General features: G+C 53.2%; 2 protein-coding genes across 4 annotated transcripts in view; one reads left to right on the top strand and one right to left on the bottom strand.

The window, feature by feature from the left end:
• The window catches only part of OXTR (oxytocin receptor), a 75,948-nt gene that overhangs the window by 33,560 nt on the left and 22,031 nt on the right, over window positions 1-20,357 (bottom strand). The gene's annotated exons all lie outside the window — the stretch shown is intronic.
• On the top strand, window positions 6,642-19,863 carry CAV3 (caveolin 3). Its single transcript, XM_059077756.2, has 2 exons — window positions 6,642-6,888; window positions 19,110-19,863. The coding sequence occupies exons 1-2, from the start codon at window positions 6,775-6,777 to the stop codon at window positions 19,449-19,451; spliced, it is 456 nt and encodes a 151-aa protein (XP_058933739.1). The 5' UTR covers window positions 6,642-6,774; the 3' UTR covers window positions 19,452-19,863.

Raw genomic sequence — 20,357 nt, 5'->3', positions numbered from 1 at the left:
TCCCTCTGAGGGCACAGGGGAGGGTCTGTTCCAGGCCACTCTCCCAGCTTCTGGTAGGCCCTTGGCTTGTAGCAACATAACTCCTAGCTTCACATCACGTCCTCCCTGTGTGCACATCTGTCCCTGCACCCATATTTCCTTGGTATAAGGACACGGTCATTCATGATGGAGGCCACCCTAAAGGGCTTATCTTAACCTGATCATCTGCAGAGACCATTTCTAAATAAGGTCACATTCACAGGCACTGGGGGTGATGCCTTCCACATCTTTCGGTGGGGGGGGCGGGGCACAGCTCAACCCATACACAATATTACTCTTAAAAGCTGCCCTGCTTTAAAAAAAAAAAACCCGGGGCAGGAGGCAATGATTCCTGCCTGGCGAAAACAAGCCGTCCTCACTTCCTCCAGCTGCTCTGCTGAGCCCACTGCAAAGGCCCAGGGGCAGAGGCCCGATGCTGGGGAAGAGTGTCCACCCACAGCTCCCCGCAAGTTCATCACACTCCACGGCGTCTGCAGTGCTGCGGGGCCTCCCGCATCCCCTAGAAGGCCGCAAACTCCTCCAGGCGGGGACCACGTGGATCCCCAACCCCCACGGCATCCAGGACCCGCCGCCTGCCTGCCATGTGCCGCTTTAGGCCGGGCCCTGCCTTGGTCACTGGCTTGTCGTGTCTACCTCTCATGGGAACCTTGCAGTCGGCCCGCTCCGGCTCCCGGGCTCTTCTCCGCTGCGTCCTCAGCACCGGCCCTGAGCCGCACACCCAGTAAGCGTTTGCTGAGATAGCGGGTCACTCATCTGCGGCCCCCATCCACCGGGCACAGCAAACACACCAGCGCCAAGTCGCTCCGTGTTGAACAAAGAAATGGCGCCAGGAAAGCTCCCCTAGATACAGAGGAGCTGAGCTCGCCCGGTTTTAAACGCTGTCTGTGAGGCGGGGGCATTCCCTGAACCGCCGGGGCTCGCCGTGCAGCTCGCTTCCCAAGCTCGGGTGGAAATTACGGCAGAGTGGATCCTTTCTGAAGCAGAGACCCGATCCTATAGGAGACAAAGCAGAGACGGGGCGAGCAGAGGTGTCTCTCTCTCTCATCTTAGCCCCTCGGGCTGTTCCAGACGGAAACATCTTCAGGGCATCCAGTCTCTGCAACATCAGAGGGGCTCTGGACCAGCCACCACGCAGCTCCAAGGCAGATGCAGGAATCCCTGCCTGCAGAATCCCCTCTGGACCTCAGGCCTCTCTATGAATGAAGCCACAAGGCCCAAGCCCGAAGCTCTGGCTGCTCTCGGGGATCAGGGCCTGCTCTGGGTCTGAAGGAGAACGGTGACCGCCGTTCCCACCACGTGCACAGAGACCCTCCCCCAGAGCCGCTCCAGGGTGGTTTCTGAACAGCGCCGTCACTGCTGGTCCTTGAGGCCGGCAAAGGTTCATCTCTTTTCTCTCACCTGGAAGCCAGGTGGACACATCACCTGAGCAATGGCAGGGGCCAGTCTCCCCTATTTTGGTAACTACCCTTGCAAAGAAAGGAACAGGGCGGCTTATTGTTTACAAATAAAGTTTCCCACAAACATGCTCCTTGATTTACGTACTGTCTGCGGCTGCTTTCAGGCTTTGCACTGCAGAGTTGAATCACTGTGACAGAGACTGTGTGACCCACAGAGCCTGAAACCCGGGTCGACCTCCTGGGCACGCAACCCACAGGACCCCAGCTTCGAAGATGCCACGAGCTCAGTTTAATGCTCTGCTGCCACCGCCTTGAAATTTGGAATCGCTTTTTAACAAGGGGCGCCGCATTTTTGTTTTTCACCGCACCCTGTAAATTCTGTAGCCAGTCCCGTTTCCGGCCCCAAAGTCTGCCCGGCTCTCTACTTTTCCAATCCTTGATTCCCGTTCACTCTCTGACTTATTAACAAGTCTGACCTCGCGAAGCTCAGCCCTTTCTGGAGCAGCCTATCCGCTGAGAGTCAGTTCTTCCTTAAGAGTAACCCTACCAGCTGTCACTATCAAGAGAGCCTACAATGAGCCAGGCACTGGGTTGAATGAAGCCAGAGTGCCACACTGAGCCTCTCATGTACCCGTCCTGGGGACCACCCAGGATAAATCTCATTCCGTACTCTTCAGGGACTTAAGTAAAGTTCATCTGTTTCTCCCTGCTGGGCCTTCTCTTCTCCAATCGAAAATTGTGCTGTTTCTTACTAAGACACGTTTCAAGCTCTTGCACCATCTCACTCGCCCTCTCTAGATACCACCTAGTTTCCCGAGGCCCCAAACAAGTCTGACCAGAGCAGAGTCTGGTAGCTTGGTCATCTCCATTATTCTAGATGATATACCTCTATTAATGCATCCTGAGATCACACTGCCCTTTTTGGAAACGATTTCCAAAAATCCCCAAGAGGGCTTCCCTGGTGGCGCAGTGGTTGAGAGTCCGCCTGCCGATGCAGGGGACGCGGGTTCGTGCCCCGGTCCGGGAAGATCCCACATGCCGCGGAGCGGCTGGGCCCGTGAGCCGTGGCCGCTGAGCCTGCGCGTCCGGTGCCTGTGCTCCGCAACGGGAGGGGCCACGACAGTGAGAGGCCCGCATACCGCCAAAAAAAACCAACCAAACAAAAAAAAAAACCCCAAGATCTCTGGTAGGAATCAGTTACCATAAGCTGCTAAAAAGAGATTATATTCTAGTCCTCATTGTATACATGAGTAAACTGAAACTTGGAGGGGAGTGACCTGCTGAACAGCACCTGGCCAATTACTCCTGGTTCTTCTGTCTCCAAATCCCAGGCTCTCCCCTCCCCCAACCCAGACACTCTGGTCCCTCAATTTCTTCATCTGTAAAATGCAGAAAATGGGTCTCTCCCAGCTCCGGCATGCTGTGATTTGTCTTCTAAATGCAGACTCGGAAGAGGAAACAGAAGCCCTCTGCCTAGATCTAAAACTGCCAAGAAAAACGACAAAGTTTCCTGTTCTCCTCCTCATCCGAGCCTTCCCTACCTCGGACGCCTGTGCCTAAGTGTAAAGCTTGCTGGTTAGTGGCACCTCTGAATTTGACGGTTAACTGAGCCTTTGGATCGTAGCACCATGACTTTCTCGGCGAGTTGGTCCACATCACCTTTCCGATTACTTCCCCTTTTCACATTCCACAAATTTACGTCTTCCTGCACATCCCATTTTCAAAGATTTTTTTTCACTCGCTGCCTTTGCAAACCAAACAATAACCAAAAAAAAAAAAAAAAGCCTTTAAAATAACACAGAGTCCTCCATAAAACCCCAGGCACCAAATGGGCTTCAGAAAGCCATTCTCCCTCCTTTACTGTGTTCTCACGTGAGAAGCGTCGTCCCAGGGCTGTCTCGAAAGCTTCGTCTTTCAGTATGTTCTTCGTAACATCTTCTCCACGGGTACACGGGCCTACTGGTGCCCTGCCCGCTTTTCTCCCAGTGTGAGAGGCACAGAGGCACGACGTGAGGAACGGGCCAGGTGTCACCAACCACATGTGACAGGTGACACCGCTGGGCACAGAGAAGCTAGGAAGCTGACCCAAGGTCACACGGCTGCTGAGTGTTGGGGCCGAGAAAAGACCTCAGGGCTAAGAGTTCCATAGGACTCTTATAATGAAACAAGAGACAGTTCTCTGCCTCTGGCATCTGCCTCTTTCCAGTCTGTCTCTCTCTGGTTCTGATTATCCAGCTGAAGAGCTGTCACTTTCAGAAAGTACTCCCCGGGCACCTCAGCCCACAGCATTTCCTTCCTCTGGAATCCAAAATGTGCATCAGCTGCCCTACAACCTCAGGTCTCAGCAACGATGGCCGGCTCGAGGCAGCGGCCCCTTCCCATGACAGATGAGCCAACCCCCACATACCAAGGGTGCCTCGGGCCGGCACCAGCACACAGAGAACCTCCACAGGCAGTACTTGCTGTTATTACTGTTATTACTTGGTGCTCCAGTTACTATGACTGTGAAACAAGCTACCCCCAAATTTAGTGACATTACAAACGTCTTCTGTTCATGGACTCTGTGGTTTGGACATTCAGGGCACTGAGAGAAGAGCTCGTGTCTGCCATCTGGGCCCATGATGTCTGGGCTTCGGCTGGAAGGCATGAAGGTTTGGGGGTGACTTGAAGACTGGGGCCGGAGTCATCCAAAACCTCATTCACTCACACATCTGACAGTAGATGCTGGCTAACAGCTGGGGGCCTCAGTTCTTTGCATGTGGTCCCTCCCCATGAGCTAGTCTGGCTTCCTCACAGAATGGCAACCGAGTTCCAAGGGCAAGAATCCTGGAGGACAGAGCCAGGAAGCTGTATCCTTCTTACAGCCTGGTCCCAAAGTCACAGGCCATCGGTGCTGCTGTATTCTGTGAGTCAGAGTAACCTGAACCTTGCCCAGATTAAAGGAGAGGTACACAGACCCATCTCTTGTTGCAAGGAGTGTCAGTACCATTGTAAGAGCACAGATGCGGCCACCTTTGAAAAATGCAGTCTTCCATAATCCTTATTATTATCTGTTACCATCACTTCTCCTTTAGGATGGGTCTCTTCCAGGTGGCTCCTTTATCCCTTCGGACAATACTGCTGCCCCAGCTGCCCCGGCTTTTCCCCAGATATATCTGGTCTTGCAGTGGACAAACCTCAAGCTCAGGCTCAGATTCCTGCCATATCCCCAAATGAACACAAGCAGCAACATTCTTGGTCCCAGTCTCTCTGCAAGAGGAGGTACTTATCCCTAACACCTGGGGTCCCAGGCAGAGGAATGAAAAAAAAAAAAAAGGCAATTCCTAAGAGATTCAGTGGCATCTAGTTGCCAATGGTTTTCCTTAGTGATACTGTGCTCAGCTGAATATCTACACTTCCTAGCCTCCTTTGCCAACAGGGGTGGCAAATGAGAAACAAACAGAAGTTGTCCAGTGCAACTTCTGGGAAAGCTTTCAAGTGGAGCTGACTTGGGCGGCAGATGCCTTTTCCTGCCCTGCCCTTTTCTCTTTCTTCTTGTTTAGACTCATATATGATGGCTGGAAGAGCAGCAACCATCTTGTGCCTATGAGGTAGCTTTGAGAATAGCAAAACAGAAAGATGGAGGGCTGGTGCCTGATGACATCATGGAGCCACCACAGTAGTTCTGAACTACCTATTTGTGTTATGTGAGAGACAGAAACAAAAAAAAGCCCCTACCTTGGACAAGCCCCTATTATTTTGCATCTTTATTATGAGTAGCCAAGTGCAATTACTGATAGAGCCTTTATCACCTCCAGCTTTTTGATTAGTCTTCCTTCCTCAAACCTCACACAGCTCCAATCAAATCAGCTCCAATCAGCTTCCTCACATGCAAATCTGCTAAAGATCCTCTGCTGTTTTGAAGTCTTCACTGGCTTCCCAGCTCTTCTAGATAAAATCTATACTCTTTAGTATGACATTTGAGATCCTCCACACCCAGGCCAGAGTCAAGACTTATCCCCTGCCTCACCCCCCAGACACCATGTGCTTGAGCCACTACACAATTCTTAGCATTCTGGCTCCTACCAGTCCTCTGACACCTACAGCTTTTCTACCTGAAATGTTCCATGTGGTGAACTCCTGCTTGTCTCTCAACACCTTACTCGAAAGCTACCTCCTCCAGGAAGCCTTCCCTGATGTCCTCAGAGAAAGTCATTGCCTCCTATGGACTTCTCAGGCAAGTTCTTTGTATCATAACTCTGATGCAGCACTTGCCACACAGTATTACAATTACTTATTTTCTGATCATTCTGTCCCCCTAGGCTGTGGGCTCCCCAAGGCAGGGAGGGACCTAACCTGATGGATCTGTTTATCCCTAGCTGTTAGCAAATCCTAAAGAGATGAGTCTGTCAGTGATGCATGGATGCACAGACGCTAGAGACTCAGAGTCGTCACCCTTCATGGGGCGGGGGCCCCAGGTGATGGCCGACCTGGAAGAGGACACAGGGCAACTAAGCAGATACCTAAGAGAGGGCAACGCCACCGATGCCCGTGCTGTGTCTGGGGCCCAGGGATATCCGGGAAGCTGTCACTAAGCTGTCCCTGGGGACAGGGTCGGGGTGGCAGAAACGTGGACTCCAGGTCCCCTCCACGTGGTATCAAAAGGCAGAGGAGGGTGGCCTCCGTCCAGTCTCAGCCCCAGGCCTACCCCACACCACAGTCCATCAACCCCTCCGGGGGGAACCCTAGAAGTGGGAAAACCTCAGCCCTGCTTCAGGCCACCCAACAGCAGGGCAGGTACCAACTGCTCCAGCGAGAATCCCCACCAGAGAGCATTTCTGTTCTGCAGCCTTTTCTCCCACGAGCTCACCTCCTCCTCTCCACGAGGGTACGCAGAGCCCCGATCGTTATCATTATGGCCCCATTTTACAGGTGGGGACATGGTGGCCCGGAGAGGCGAGGTGCGCTCAAGCTCACACACCCAACAAGAGGTTGAGCTGGGGGCTGAGCCCACACGCAAATACCAGGGTCCCACGGCAGCAGCCAACCACGGGGGCACCAGGAGACACCAGGCCCTTGGCTCGTGCATGAGGCCCGGCGCCCGTGCAGCCCCCTTTAAGGCGCGCTGGGCCTTCCTGCAGGGCTCCAGTCTTAATTTTAGCTTGGAGGCCTGCCACCGGAGCCTTCAGCCAGCGGCAGGCTGAAGTTATGCGGGACAGCTGTCAGCCGGCACGCTGGGTGGGGCCTATTTAGCCGCCAGGGGCACAAGTCTGGGGACACTGGTGTCCCTGCCCCAGGTCTTCTCAGCCCCGCTGGCCACACGGCTCCAATCCCCTCCCGCAGGGCACCCAGCTCCACGATGATGGCCGAGGAGCACACAGACCTGGAGGCCCAGATCGTCAAGGACATTCACTTCAAGGAGATCGACCTGGTGAACCGGGACCCCAAGAACATTAACGAGGACATAGTGAAGGTAGGCTCGAGGGCCGGCCCCGGCGCCCCCTGCCTGGAGGGTGTCAGGTTGGGTGCTGGAAGGGGCAGGCTCTGCTCCCGCGCAATCGGCTTCCCTGAAAAGAGACCTGTTCCTCTGTCTTCTCCAAATCCCACCCGCCCCGCAAACCAGCTCGTACCCCCAAAGAGCCTTTAGTGCCAACAAGAGCAAAGAATCAGCTGCACACACAGGACCATCGACCCGGGCGGGGCAGGCGACTCGCAAAGGAAACTCTTTACAACTCTGCAGCTCTTCCCATGTGCTCTTGGCCCCCGGCTGGGGACAGACGAGGTGGCCAAGTTGGGCCCTTCCCGTGCCAGGGGCATTCTGCGGTCTCCACAGTGGGCGCGGGGTTAACCCCCAGAGGGCGGTTTCCAGCAGGGCTGCTGGCCCCTTGCAGGGGCCCCCGCTGCCCCAGGCTGGGGGGCTGTACCCAGCACTCATGCCTGCTCCTGGCCTGACGCACGTCCAGCAGCCAGGCCAGGCCAGAGGCCTCTCAGGGGCCACCGGGACCCCTGAAAGGGAATCTTGTATGAGGGTTCCCCTGCCTTCAGGGAGTCTCCCCCACGGCCATGCCTGAGTCAGGCCTCTTTCCTCACCCGAAGCCTTCAGCAGCCTGGCTGCCTCCAGGGCCACCCCTCAGTCCAGCCTCCACCCGGGAGCCACAGGGGGCTTAACTACAGCAGAATTCCTGGGAGCAGGGCACTCACCAACCAGCATCAAAGTCACTGGAGGGGCCTTTAAAAGGGCAGGTGCGGGGGCCTCCCGGGTGCTCTGAATAGATCAGAATCACAGACCAGCGGTGTCCAGTAGAAATATAATGCGACCCATTATACAATCACCCCATGTCATTTTAAGTTTTCTAGCAGCCATGACTTTAAAAAGGAAAAACAAACAGGTAAAATTAATTTTCAAGATATTTCTCATTTAAGCCAATACGTCCAAAATAGTATCATTTCAACACGTAATCACTGCAAAACAATTATTGGTCAACAATTGTATACTCTTTCTTCATCTTCAAAATCTAGTGTGTATCTGAGACGTGGGATGCATCTCAGTCCAGACTCCAAAATTTTTATGAGAAACGCTTCTGTCTTTAGATTTCATATAATGAACAGTTGAAAATTGATTCACGAACCCAAACTGTGCCAAACGTTCTTACAAGTTTCCCAATCACAGAATTAACTAGCACTTTTTTACATTGTAATTTAAATTAAACATGATTTAGAATCCTTCAGTTGCACTAGCCACAGGTCAAGTGCTTGTACATAGCTCAAGGCCACTGGATTAGACAGCGGGGTCAAGGGCTTGTTCTAAAGGACAGCCGTGCGTGGTCACCTCCCGTGGGACACCTCCCACGCTGCATGAGTCTAACTTCCCCCCATGGCACTCGAACCCCGGCACATCTGGCCCCTACCTTCCTCTTCCACCTCCAGCTCCCATGCCAGGAGCCGGCCACGCCAACCAGAACACTCCTGTGTCTTCGCCAGCAGCCAGCCTCCCCTCCTCCGCGTGGCGGGCGCCCACGCAGCCTTCGAGACCCGATTCGAATGCCACTTGCTCAGGAAGCCTTCCCCAACTCCTCCAAGCAATCAGGAGCTCCTTCCCCTGTGCCCTCACTGCACTCAGGGCATTTCCCTGCAACAGCTCATATTATGCTATTATTGTATTTATAAATATCATTTGTGGTGCAGAGAGGGTCATCACAGCACAGTTTGGGAAGGGCAGCAAAATGTGGAAATGAACTTTCCAAACTGAAAAGCACCATACAAACGTCAAACAGTACTTGTTGTGGTTTGTGCAGTTTGATCTAGACGGAACGGTCCCAGACTTGACACTAACAGATGTGGTTTTGAATCCAGACTCCTCTACTTAAAAACAATGACACTGGACCCCCTGTAAAATGAGCATAATTTACTCCCCCAGGGTAAATGGGTCTCAGAGCAGCGCTGTGCAATAGAAACAGAACGAGAGGATTGCATGAGATAAGAGGTTTGAAGGTGCCTAATAGAGTCCCTGGCACACAGCAAGGGTGTGCAAACGTGAGCTGATTAGGAGCCTGGAGGAGTTTGCAGGACAAGAGAGCTAAGCCAGGGCCGGCGTTGACACTCAGGTTCCCCTCTGGTGGGCCCTAGCCGGCTGCGGGAATGCAAAAGAGGACCCTAAGGGAGAATGTGTCTTCTGAAGGATCCTGCAGCAGGTGACAAGTGGAGAGAGGCTCTCGGGTCCCAGTGAGCCAGGAGAGAGACGGCTCCAGGCTCGAGGCCCAGATTATAAGCCAAGGGAGGGATGGGGGCGGCCACACAGATGCAGCTGCTTATGCAGCCTCCCAGGAGCCTGGGAGCTACCCTCTCCTGGAGGCCCTAAGCCCCAGAAAACCGTGCCTCAAAGGTGAAGCAAAAGGCCCACAAATGTTCTTGTCGAGAGGAGATGACTATTTGGTATATTTACTGGACATTCCCTGGTTTGGCAACTTATTTGACTTTTTCTTTCATTTTTAACGAGTGAGAGATGAAAACGTGAAATTTTAGAACAGGGATTCTAAAACAGAACCAGATAAATACCACAGACAGGTTCAAGAAGACTTCAGGTTGGTGTAATGGGATGTGAAAGAACGAAGAGAAGGAAGAAATGGGACAGAGAGTGGCTGAAAGAGAGAGGTCCATCTGAACAGGCTGGCCTTCGGGTCACCTGGGTGTCTTTTATCGACCAGGGAAAGGACCGGGGGGGGGGGGTGCGGGCGGAGGACAAGGGACCGAGGGGGTGAGGGAGACAGAGATGGAGAGAAAGAGAAACAAGGTCAGGCCAAGATGAAGGCTGGCAAGGCTCCCGTCGGGGTGGTGTCACATATGGTAACAGGCTCCACGTGTGTGAGGATGACGCCGTAAGACGGTAGAATAAGACAAGCTACAGAGACCCAAGTCCACTCCCAGCCCTGACTCTAGCTTGCTGTGTGACCCTGGGCAAATCCCTTTCCCTCTCTGGGCCTGAGTCCTAGTGTAGACAGAGGCCAGGTGGAGAAAAGGGAGACCCTTTCCCTCCACGGCCAGCTGCTGAGGTTTCACACAGAAAAGACAAGGGTGAAGAGCAGGAGACGCACCCACCAGGTCCTTGGATTTGACCCTCAGCACAAGGAGTTGCTCCCTCTGGATTTCTAGAGTCGAAACTTTCCCAAACTTCCCTGAGCAAGGCCTGGTGCTACCCTCGAACCCAGGCTGGGAAGTGAGTGCCAACAGCAGAGGGACAGCCCCGCAGAGCCCAGCAGTCTTGACTGTAGTCTCCAAGCTCCAGGCTGGGCCTGGGCAGAGGGGAGGCTCGCCTCATTCTCTTCACCCCCACCATCACCACCATGCATGCAACATCGATTCCGCGAGTCATTCCTGAGCGCCTGCTCCGCAGAGGACGTGGCAATGAGCAAGTGAGACCCACTGGGTGTAGTGCCCGTGCTAGGCTCTCAGGGGGCAGGAAAGGAGGCCATCAGTCCCTGGCACTCCAGCTGGTCAGTGAGGACACCATTCCCTTCAGACCCAGATTGCAAAGCCTCCAGCCCCTTCCTCGTGCATTCCTGCAGGCCCCCAGTCCCCCCACAAAGTCCACCAGTTATTTGTGAGAGGTCTCAGGGCTTTCTCATCAAAACCACTCCCCCTCCCCAGCTCACACTTAGGCAGCAGGGACACCTGAACCCAGCGTCAGGCAGGTCCTTCAGCTTCTCATTTCAACTACTCTCCCCTGAAGCACTCAGAGCGGGCCCTTCAACCAGGGCCCAGGGAGAGACCTGACCCCAGCCCATCACACTAGTTCCTACCTACCTCCAACCCACATCTGCCACAAGACCCTCCCCCTTCAGAAAAGCACACAGGCAGCACCTTCTGCCTCTCAGCTTAGGCTAACAAACACCCAGAGGACCCAGTAACCCTCCTTCCCCCAAGGTCTCCAAACTCTGCTCCCAGTGTGGGCCCATCTGGACACCCTGTTTCACAAAGATGAAACTGACCTGGTGCTTCCTCTTGAGAAGAATCCAACAGATTCCAAGAATCCCAACAGACAGAGAAGATGAGACTAAAAAAAATGAGAATGCACGGGAGGAGGTGCTAAATGCCTTCAATCAGTGCCAGATGAAGGGTCACGGGAAGGAGGAAGACATTACTTTCATCTGGGAAAATCAGGCACCAGCTTCATGGAGAGGTGGTATCCAAGGTGCATAAATAATAAGAAAAATGTAAAATGTGGAAAGGGGGCATCAGGCTTTCCAAGAAGAGGGAACAAAATAAGCAAAGGCCACAAGGCAGAGAAGAATGATGGGCAGAGTCAGAAAATGTGAGGACCGGGTATTGCCACTCCCCTGCCTATGTCCGTGGCAGACATTACTAATGGATCACGGCACGTTTCCAGGAAGCCATGGACCATCAGCTAGGCTGAGTTGGCCCACAGGTGAAACCTCTTTGCTATCCCGTCTGCGGGCAAACAATGGGACTAGGAGCATCTGAAAGGGAATTTTGGGGAGAAGAGGCAGAAGGCACAGGTTGAGGCCGAATTAGGAAAGGTCATGACCTGCCAGGCATTCCACATTGGCAATTCCTTCATTTTGGAAAGTACCCCTGGCAAGTACCTCTAAGAAGGGCTATACACTGGATTAACTCACACTGAGGTACTTACAACACAGTGTTATAGGGACTCCTGTGTATCAACTAGAGTCTTTAAAAACGTCCACTTTCTTGGGGAGCTTGTGAAAATGCAGATTTCTGGGCCCTGCCACCAGAAATGTTATGAGGCAGAGCCAGTGAATGTTTTGTACTTTAAAGTACAATCAAGTCCCCCTTGTCCTATAGAAGATAAACCTGTAGTCCAGAGCTGTCACCAGTTTCCCCTCAAGACACAGCGTATCAGTTATCCACCGCTGTGTGACAAATCACCCTAAAACTCGATGCTTAAGGCAACAAGCCTTTGAGGCTCTCTCAGTCCTGTGGGCTGAGCAGCCTCAGTTGGGCAGCTCTGCTGGTCTCACCGGTGGCCTCTCACGCAGCCGCAGCAGCATCTCCTCTACAGCATTCTGGTGCTTAAAGCGAGTCACAGGGCGAGCCCAGACCCGCTATGGGCTGAGACTGTGTGCTGAGAGGCGTGACCAATCTGGGGTCATCTTTGGAGACTGGCGAACTCCGCCCACAAACTGGTACACAGCCAAGCCTACAACTCAACCCAGGGCCACTCCTACTGCTCTCCAGTCCACCGCACCAGCCTTCCCGAAGGCAGAGACGAAGGGGGCAGGGAGGGAAGAGAAGAGACAGGCAAGGACAGGGCTCACTGAGATCTCATGGGGGCTCCTCTGGTGGATCCCTTCTCTTCACCACCACCTCCCCCCCTCCCCCGCCACCCTGGTCACCCTCTGTTATCTTGGTCTCTTCACGGTTCCTTTATACGAACCCAAGTGTCCTTACCTCCAGGCCAGGTGCCCCAGGCACCCCCTGTAGGATGCCCTGGATCCCAAGACCCCACTAATCCCTGGCCCCCCTCTTCCTGCCCTCAGAACCAGCCTGTGTTGCGTTCTTGCCTCACCTCCTGCCGAGGTCCCCGGTCCTGCGATGACCCTGATCAGGGAGACAGCAGGGGAAATTCAGGCTCAGGCTTTGATGTCAGGCCAGCGTGGGCTCCACCCCTGCTTGTCTCTTACAGGCTGGGCAAAATGCTGGATACCAGACACATGGCCAGAAACCGACACCTACAGGGGCCAAATGGTGAGCGTTACTATGGTTATCCCAGATTGCATAGAATTCTATGTTTTTAAATTAATTTTTGTGGAGTACAGTTGATTTACAATGTTGGTTCATTTCAGGTGTACAGCAAAGTCAATCAGTTACACATATACACACATCCACTCTTTTTTAGGTTCTTTTCCCACACAGGTCGTTACAGAGTATTGAGTAGAGTTTCCTGTGCTATACACTAGGTTCTTATTAGTTATCTGTTTTATATATAGTAGTGTGTGCATGTCCATCCCAACCTCCCAGTTTATCCCTTGCCCCCTTTCCCCCTTGGTAACCATCAGATTGTTTTCTACATCTGTGACTCTAGTTCTGTTTTGTAAATAGGTTCATTTGTGCCATTTTTTTACATTCCACACTTAAGCGATATCATATGGTATTTGTCTTTCTGGGTCTGACTTACTTCCCTCGGTATGACAATCTCTAGGTCCATCCATGTTGCTGCAGGTGGCATCGTTTTGTTCTTTTCTGTGGCTGAGTAATATTCCATTGTATCAATATATAGGTAGCATATCTTCTTTATCCATTCCTCTGTCGATGGGCATTTACGTTGCTTCCACGTCCTGGCTATTGTAACCAGTGCTTCAGTGAACACTGGGGTGCATGTATCTTTTCGAATGATGGTTTCCTCCAGATATATGGCCAGGAGTGGGATTGCTGGGTCATATGGTAATTCTATTTTTAGTTTTATAAGGATCCTCCATACTGTTCTCCACGGTGGCTGTTACCAATTCACATTCCCACCAGCACGGTAGGAGGGTTCCCTTTTCTCCATACCGTCTCCAGCATTTATTATTTGTAGACTTTTTGATGATGGCCATTCTGACGGGGGTGAGGTGATACTTCATTGTACTTTTGATTTGCATTTCTCTGATTATTAGTGATGTTGAGCATCTTTTCACGTTATTACCAATTATAACACATGAAGCAGAGCTTTGCCATTCCTCAGCTTTTCTGCAGCTATCACCTCATTTTAGCTTTAACTTTACAGGCCAGTGCTTCTCAGCCTATCTGGGTGAAAGGCCACTTTTATTATTATTATTCCAATCTGTTGCACACCAATAGTTTGCGAAAGTCAACAAAAATTAACTACTAGAGACAGGAAGTGAAAAATAGGCATTGACAATGTAAGCCCAAATTTTAGTTATTATTAGAATCAACAGACATAACATTATTGGCTCGAATCACTGTGACTATTTCCAAATGCCTACTCTCAACTTCTGTACTTGCCTTGTTGGGAAGCGGGCAGTGACTGTGGACCACTCTTTAAATAGCCTGGTAAATAGGTGAGAAAACCAAGACCCGACAAAGCTAAGCCACTCCTTTGGGTCCTGACTCCGAAACGAACTCCGTGTCACAAGGGATGGTGGTCCAATCCTCTCGGCAGAGTTAAAACAAACAAACAAAAAACTGAAAACAAACAAAAAACAGAGGCCCAGAGAGGGCAAGCACCAGGCCCCCAATCACACAGTGACTCGCTGGACACGTGGAAACTGGACCCGGATATCTGTCCCCCTGCCTAGAGCCGTTCCCCCCACCCACAGAGCGCCTGTCTGAACTGCGCAGGGCCCTGGATGCCCGAGGCTTGAGTCACGCAGGAATGCGGGGGAGGCATTTTTGAAGGGGGTGCGGCGTCTGGCCTCCCCCTCAACCGCCCCGCGGCGCCGCCCGGCCCTGCTGTCCTGCACCTTCCCCGCCCTCCTGGGGGCGGCGGGAGCGGCGCTGGCCGGTTCCGATGAATCAACTGGCTCTCTTGCTGTTCCAAAAATAAATATGCCAGAGAAGGGGCCACCAACCTTCCGAGCAGCCCCTTTCTCCCCCTCCCACCGCCAGCCCCGCCTCCAGCTGCACACTGAGCCCTGCGGCTCCGCCCACGGCCCGAGCCCCCTGCCGTCCCCTCGCAGAAGCAGCCATCTCCCCTCCACTTCCGGAAACGAATTAAGAAATGAAGTCACCGTGCGCCTCTGATACACTGGCGCGTCTGCCTAGGGCTGCCTGAGCCGGGCCTTATAAATATCTCCCCAAACTAGTGCGGTGACCAGAGAGCGGTCTCAATGCTCAGTCCTGATTAGGAACGGCCTCCTCCTCCCAGGACTACCCGTCTCTCTGAGAGCACAGTTTCGCATTCACAGACAACGGAGCAGTTGCCCTGTGCACAGTACCTAAGGCAATTACTGGAAATAATTCAAACGCCAGCAACAAACAACAGATTCTGCCTTCTGAAAAAAAAAAAAATCATTAAAAGACACAACAGAGAGATCCTCGAGGGCAGGATTATTACCATAATCAGAAAAAGAGGGAAAAGAGGACCCCATCCATCTTACTGGCGCAGGCTGAATACGCATGCACACACACATTTATGACCAGGTAGGCTGGAGAACTGTCGTACTTACGATCTGGGCGTCAACAGCTTTTCTGAGATATATTTTCATAGGAACTTCAGAGCAATTGAACAAACGATTACTGTCACTGGGCAGCTACCATGTATTGTACTAAGCATTGCCCAAGAGGAGGTGTGCCTAGCACAAAGTGGGTGCTTAATAAATATTTGTTTGGATGAATGCATGGATGGATATGAATTGGTGGGATGGATATGGATAGATTGATGGATCCGTGGATGGATGGATAGGCGGCTGGACGGATGGGAGAATGGATAGATAGATGGATGGGTAGATGAACCGATGGTGGGAAATGGATGGATGGAAAAGAAATTACTTCTATTCTTCATAACGAGGTTGTAGGAAGTGGCAAACACATTTTACAGTTGAGGAAATGAAGCTCAAAGAGGTTATCTGCCGAAGTCACTCATCAGATCAGCAACTGCACTGGCTTGCAAACCCACCTTTGGGACCCTAGCTTCCTGTTGAAGAAAGCGCTCTGTAACAGCCACCAGCAGCTAACAATTAGTGATCAGGGATTCTGTGCCAGGCAATGTTCTGAGTACTTACATGTCGTATCTTATTCAATCCTCCGATAAACCTAATGAAATCATTCTAGGAAAACGAGGCATAGGAAAGCTAAGACACTCGCTGAAGGTCACAGAGCCAATAAGAGGCAGAGCTGGACTCAAACCTCGGCAGTGTGACATCAGTCAAGGGCTCTTTTCCACTTTGCCGCCTCTTAGAGGCCAGACACAAATCACCAAACGTGTTGAATGGAGGAATATGCTGAAATAAGTGAACAAAGCAGGATGGGCTGCCGAGGGGCAGGGGAATTGCTGACTGCTTGGAGCAGAGTGGGTGGCCGTGAGGAAGGGTCTGGGGGCCCTGCCCTGGGGCAGGTCTCTCTGGCCAACAAGGACCAGACCTCAGAGGGGACAGTCACCCTCGCTGAGAGCCAGCATCTGCCTCGGGGTCTGACCCTGGCTGGGGCCACGTGAAGAGCTTAGATTAGAATCAGAACGCCCAGATGCCCCTGTCTGCCCAGCTGGACGTGAGGAGGCAGGGCTGGGTCATCTGTGAGTGGGGAGACACGGTCCTAAGGAACCGTCACAGGAAGGTCAGTAGAGGCCCCAGGCACTGAACGGGAGAGAGGAGGAAGGAGGGAGAGCCTGCTGGATAAAGGCAGGGAGCACGCCTCCGCCCAAAGGCCTACCCTCAGCTGCCCAAGGTCCTGGGGCCACACCAGGATGCAGAGCCCAGGCTGGGTGCTAGGAGGCATCAGGCACAGGCCGGGCATGGCTGTGATAGGGGAGGGGCGGGCTGCAGAGGTCAGAACACCTCAGTCGGCAGGATCCAGGCCCTGGGGGTTTGACTGAATCTCCACAATCATGGTGCACGTACCAGGTCAACGTTGGAATGGTCCCCCAGGGCCTATCGTCCCCAGCTTCTCGGATCTGCAAGCAACAGCAACTCTGGATTTCTGCCCATATAGACCAGATGTAGAAAGATGCCAGCCCTTTCCATCCACTCTCCAAAGCCATGGGACGTTCCCCAAGCGACTTGGGCCTTCTTTTCCAAACATCCAGCAAACTACTCCTGCATCTCTGCCTCCAAACCCCCAGCCCCCCAAATTCCCAGCCAGCCACCACCACCACCTCCAAGAAGCCCTCCGGGAAGAGATGCCATCCTTTCCAAGGAGATGAGGACCAAACTCATATTCTTCCTTCCAGCCCTTCCCTTCCATCCAGGGGGCCATATGAGAGGTTATGTGACCTCCGCTAAACCCCAGCGGAGAGAAAGCTGGAGGTTGAGATTTACGAGCGGGTCCTGGAAGGACCTCTGCCCACCCAAGTCAGCTTCTGAACTTCGCCTGCAGCCTGAAATCTCACCCCGTGAACTTTGCTCCCCGTCAACATACCACCCCCAGGGTGGGGCTGCATCCTCAGCTGTCTCCCAGGGATCTGAGGCCTGGCACAGGAGCTCAGAATCCAGCCACACGAGAAAACCAGGGCTCAACACTGGACCTAAAACACTGTCATGTCCACTCCCCCCCCCAAAAAAGAGTTACACTGGAAAGAAAAACACCAAAGCAATAACAATTTTAATACTAGAGATATACAAATGGGAGGTGCTTGTGCTTTGTTTTTGCTCTTCCCTTAATTTTCTGCAATGTGGCTAGGTTATAAGAAAAAGGAATTTTAATAATAACTTGATGCATAGAGAGGATCCCCTTCCCCCCAAAAAGCGGGAAAACGATTCACTTGGGAGTTGGAGTTTGAGCTCTGGCATCACTGGTCCCCACTCCCTCCGCCAATGAGTCTGATCCATTCATGCATTCATTCAACCAGCTACTACGGAAACAACAGCCCAGGAACACGCCGCCCCCATGTTACAGACTCAGTGCCACTAAATGAAATCACATATGAGAAAGTAGCTACGCCAGTGCTTAATGCACAGCAGGGATTAACGAAAAGTTAAGTGACTTGGCTGAAAGCAATCTTTTGTACTCTTTCCGTTTTCCCAAATGGGGCCTCGGTCACCATTTCAGTGGGACGCGTGAGCAGGATTCTCTGAAGGCCCACGTTCCTCGCAGCTGCAAAGGAGGGATGGGGTGGCAGCAGCAGAGGAAAGTCTGAGGTCGCTGCAGGACCAGCGTGGGGAGAGCAAAGCCGGTGTCCTCCACGGGTGCTGTGCTCAGATACCAGATGCCTCCACCAGCCAGGATGACGCGGCCCTCACCTCACCACGTGCCGGATCCTAACACAGCTCTCAGGCCGCTGCACCTCCCTCTAAACTCCTCCAGGACCCCAAACCGGGCGGGGTTCAGTGACGGCTCCCAACTCGCCCCCCAATTGCATCCTCACAGCTGCAGCAGCCAGAAGGAGCCACTCAAAACTCAGATCAGAGATGCAGAGGACAGGCTGCTGGTTTCCAGAGGTGGGGAGAGGGCTGGTGAAATGGGGGAAGGGGCTCAACTGGTGCAAACTTCCAGTTATAAGAGAAGTAAGTCCTGGGGATGTAAAGTAGAGCACGGTGACTACAATTAACAATACAGTTAACTGGAGCGTCTATTTAAAAGGTGCTAAGAGAGTAGTCATAAAAGGTCTCATCACACACACACACACACACACACACACGTTAACTACACTCAGTGCGGTGATCATTTCCCAACATATACAAAATCAAATCATTATGTTGAACACCTGAGACGAATATAATGTTAGGAGTCAATTATACCTCAACTGAAAAAAAAGCTCAGATCCAGCCGAGCCACACCCTGTACAAAAGCCCTCAGTGGCTCTCATTGCACTCAAGCCCCCATGCCTGCCCCACCTGGCCTCTCCAGCGTCCCTCCGGCCAGGGCCTGCGCTTGGCCTTCCAGAAGCACCTACATCTCCCCGAGAGCACACACTGTCTATCCCACTGGGTCGTAGCAGCTGGTGCCCCAAAACGCTCTTTTCCAGCCCACAACTCCTCCCTCCCCCTGGCTACCTCTAGGTATCAGCTTAGCTAGATCAGATTGCTCCTCCAGGAAGCCTTACACCCAGGCGAAGTTAAATGTCACCCTGGGGGTGCACACGGCCTCTCCTTCCCTTACCGGAGCACTGGTCACTGTGGTGTAACTGCCTGCCGTAAGCTCCAGGACGGCAGGAACCTTTGCCTGTTCATCATCCTATTGGCAGAGGCACCTGGTACATTTTTTCAGGACGACTGACTGTCCAATTCCCTAGGATCACAAAATGATAGCATTTCAGAGCCACGGCTCGTGGCCTGCCTCTTAGTTTCTTTTAGGAAGTTACTCAACTCCTGGGGGCCTCTGATCCACCCATGAGAGAGAATTGGACCGGCTCTTGTGCCTCACTGCCCCGGGACAGCTCCAGCATCACCTGGGACTTGTCAGAAATGCAGGATCTCAGGCCCCACCCTGAACTCACCGGGGGAGGGGTCAGAATCCCAGGGGGTGGGGCCCAGCCACCTGGTTTAACGAGCCCCCCAGGGGGTTCTGACGCTTGAGAAGCGGGTGGCTGCTGTGACTTGAGGGTTCCCCCTCCCACCCCTGCAGGTGGATTTCGAAGACGTGATCGCGGAGCCCGTGGGCACGTACAGCTTTGACGGCGTGTGGAAGGTGAGCTACACCACCTTCACCGTCTCCAAGTACTGGTGCTACCGCCTGCTATCCACGCTGCTGGGGGTCCCGCTGGCCCTGCTCTGGGGCTTCCTGTTCGCCTGCATCTCCTTCTGCCACATCTGGGCGGTGGTGCCCTGCATCAAGAGCTACCTGATCGAGATCCAGTGCATTAGCCACATCTACTCGCTCTGCATCCGCACCTTCTGCAACCCGCTCTTCGCCGCCCTGGGCCAGGTCTGCAGCAGCATCAAGGTGATGCTGCGGAAAGAAGTGTGAGGCCGGGCGGGCAGCAGGGGTGGCGGGACAGGGGAGCCCGGCCGGGCTGGCCCTACCATCGGGCTCTGCGGGGCTGCCGGCAAGCTCTCTCTCCTTGGGGACAGCTGCTTCCCCCCAAGACGGGAGCACACAGAGTAGGGAAGCCGGAGAGAAAAGACAGCCCGCCACGGAAGCGCAGTGGCCTCCCCTCTGCCCCCTGCCCCACCACAATGCCCCCATGACCGGGTGCCAGGAAGATCATTGGCTAAGAGGCAGCTACCGCAAATCTTTGCATTCACTTGTACTGTAACGGCATAACCCAGCCCTCAGCTCCCACCTGGACGCGCCCCCCCCCCCACCCCAGGAAACCACCAGTGACTGCTGGCATTAGCAGGGTGGCTCCAATAAAGGGTTTCCGGCTGCATGTGGGAAATGCTGTGTTTTGCACGTGTCCATAAGGTGGGTGCGCGTCCTGACCAGCTCCAAAAATGTCTTTCGCTGCCCTGAGAAGCAGGAGGGGCAAGCTGGTTGGCCCTTCTCTCGGCCAAATGCAAGAACCAGATTTTGGTCTCTCTGGGAATTCTTGTTTGCTGGGTATCTGTTCCTTGGGAGATTATTTCCCGTTGATTTCTGTTGACCCTGGGCCAGCCAGTGGTCACCCACAGAAGAAAATGGCCGCTGGGTTAGAAGGGGAAGGTGATACTCCCTGGGCACCACTGAGGGCGGGGCCTGGGTTCAAAGCTCCCCTTTGGCTCAGACACTGAGCCCCTGGCACTGCCTCTTGGCATGTACACCCTCAGCCCTGCAGATGTGATGATGGCATAAGGCCCCATTCGAGCATATGTGGACTCACCATGGAAATAAAAAGGAAATAAACGGCGATGGAAAGGATATGTCCCACCTCCCGCCCACCTACACCCAGCAGCT

The sequence above is a fragment of the Kogia breviceps genome, chromosome 10, assembly GCF_026419965.1.
Source record: "Kogia breviceps isolate mKogBre1 chromosome 10, mKogBre1 haplotype 1, whole genome shotgun sequence".
Lineage (NCBI taxonomy): Eukaryota > Metazoa > Chordata > Mammalia > Artiodactyla > Physeteridae > Kogia > Kogia breviceps.
Note: the sequence above shows the minus strand (reverse complement) of the source record. Positions and strands in the feature narration are given on the sequence as shown.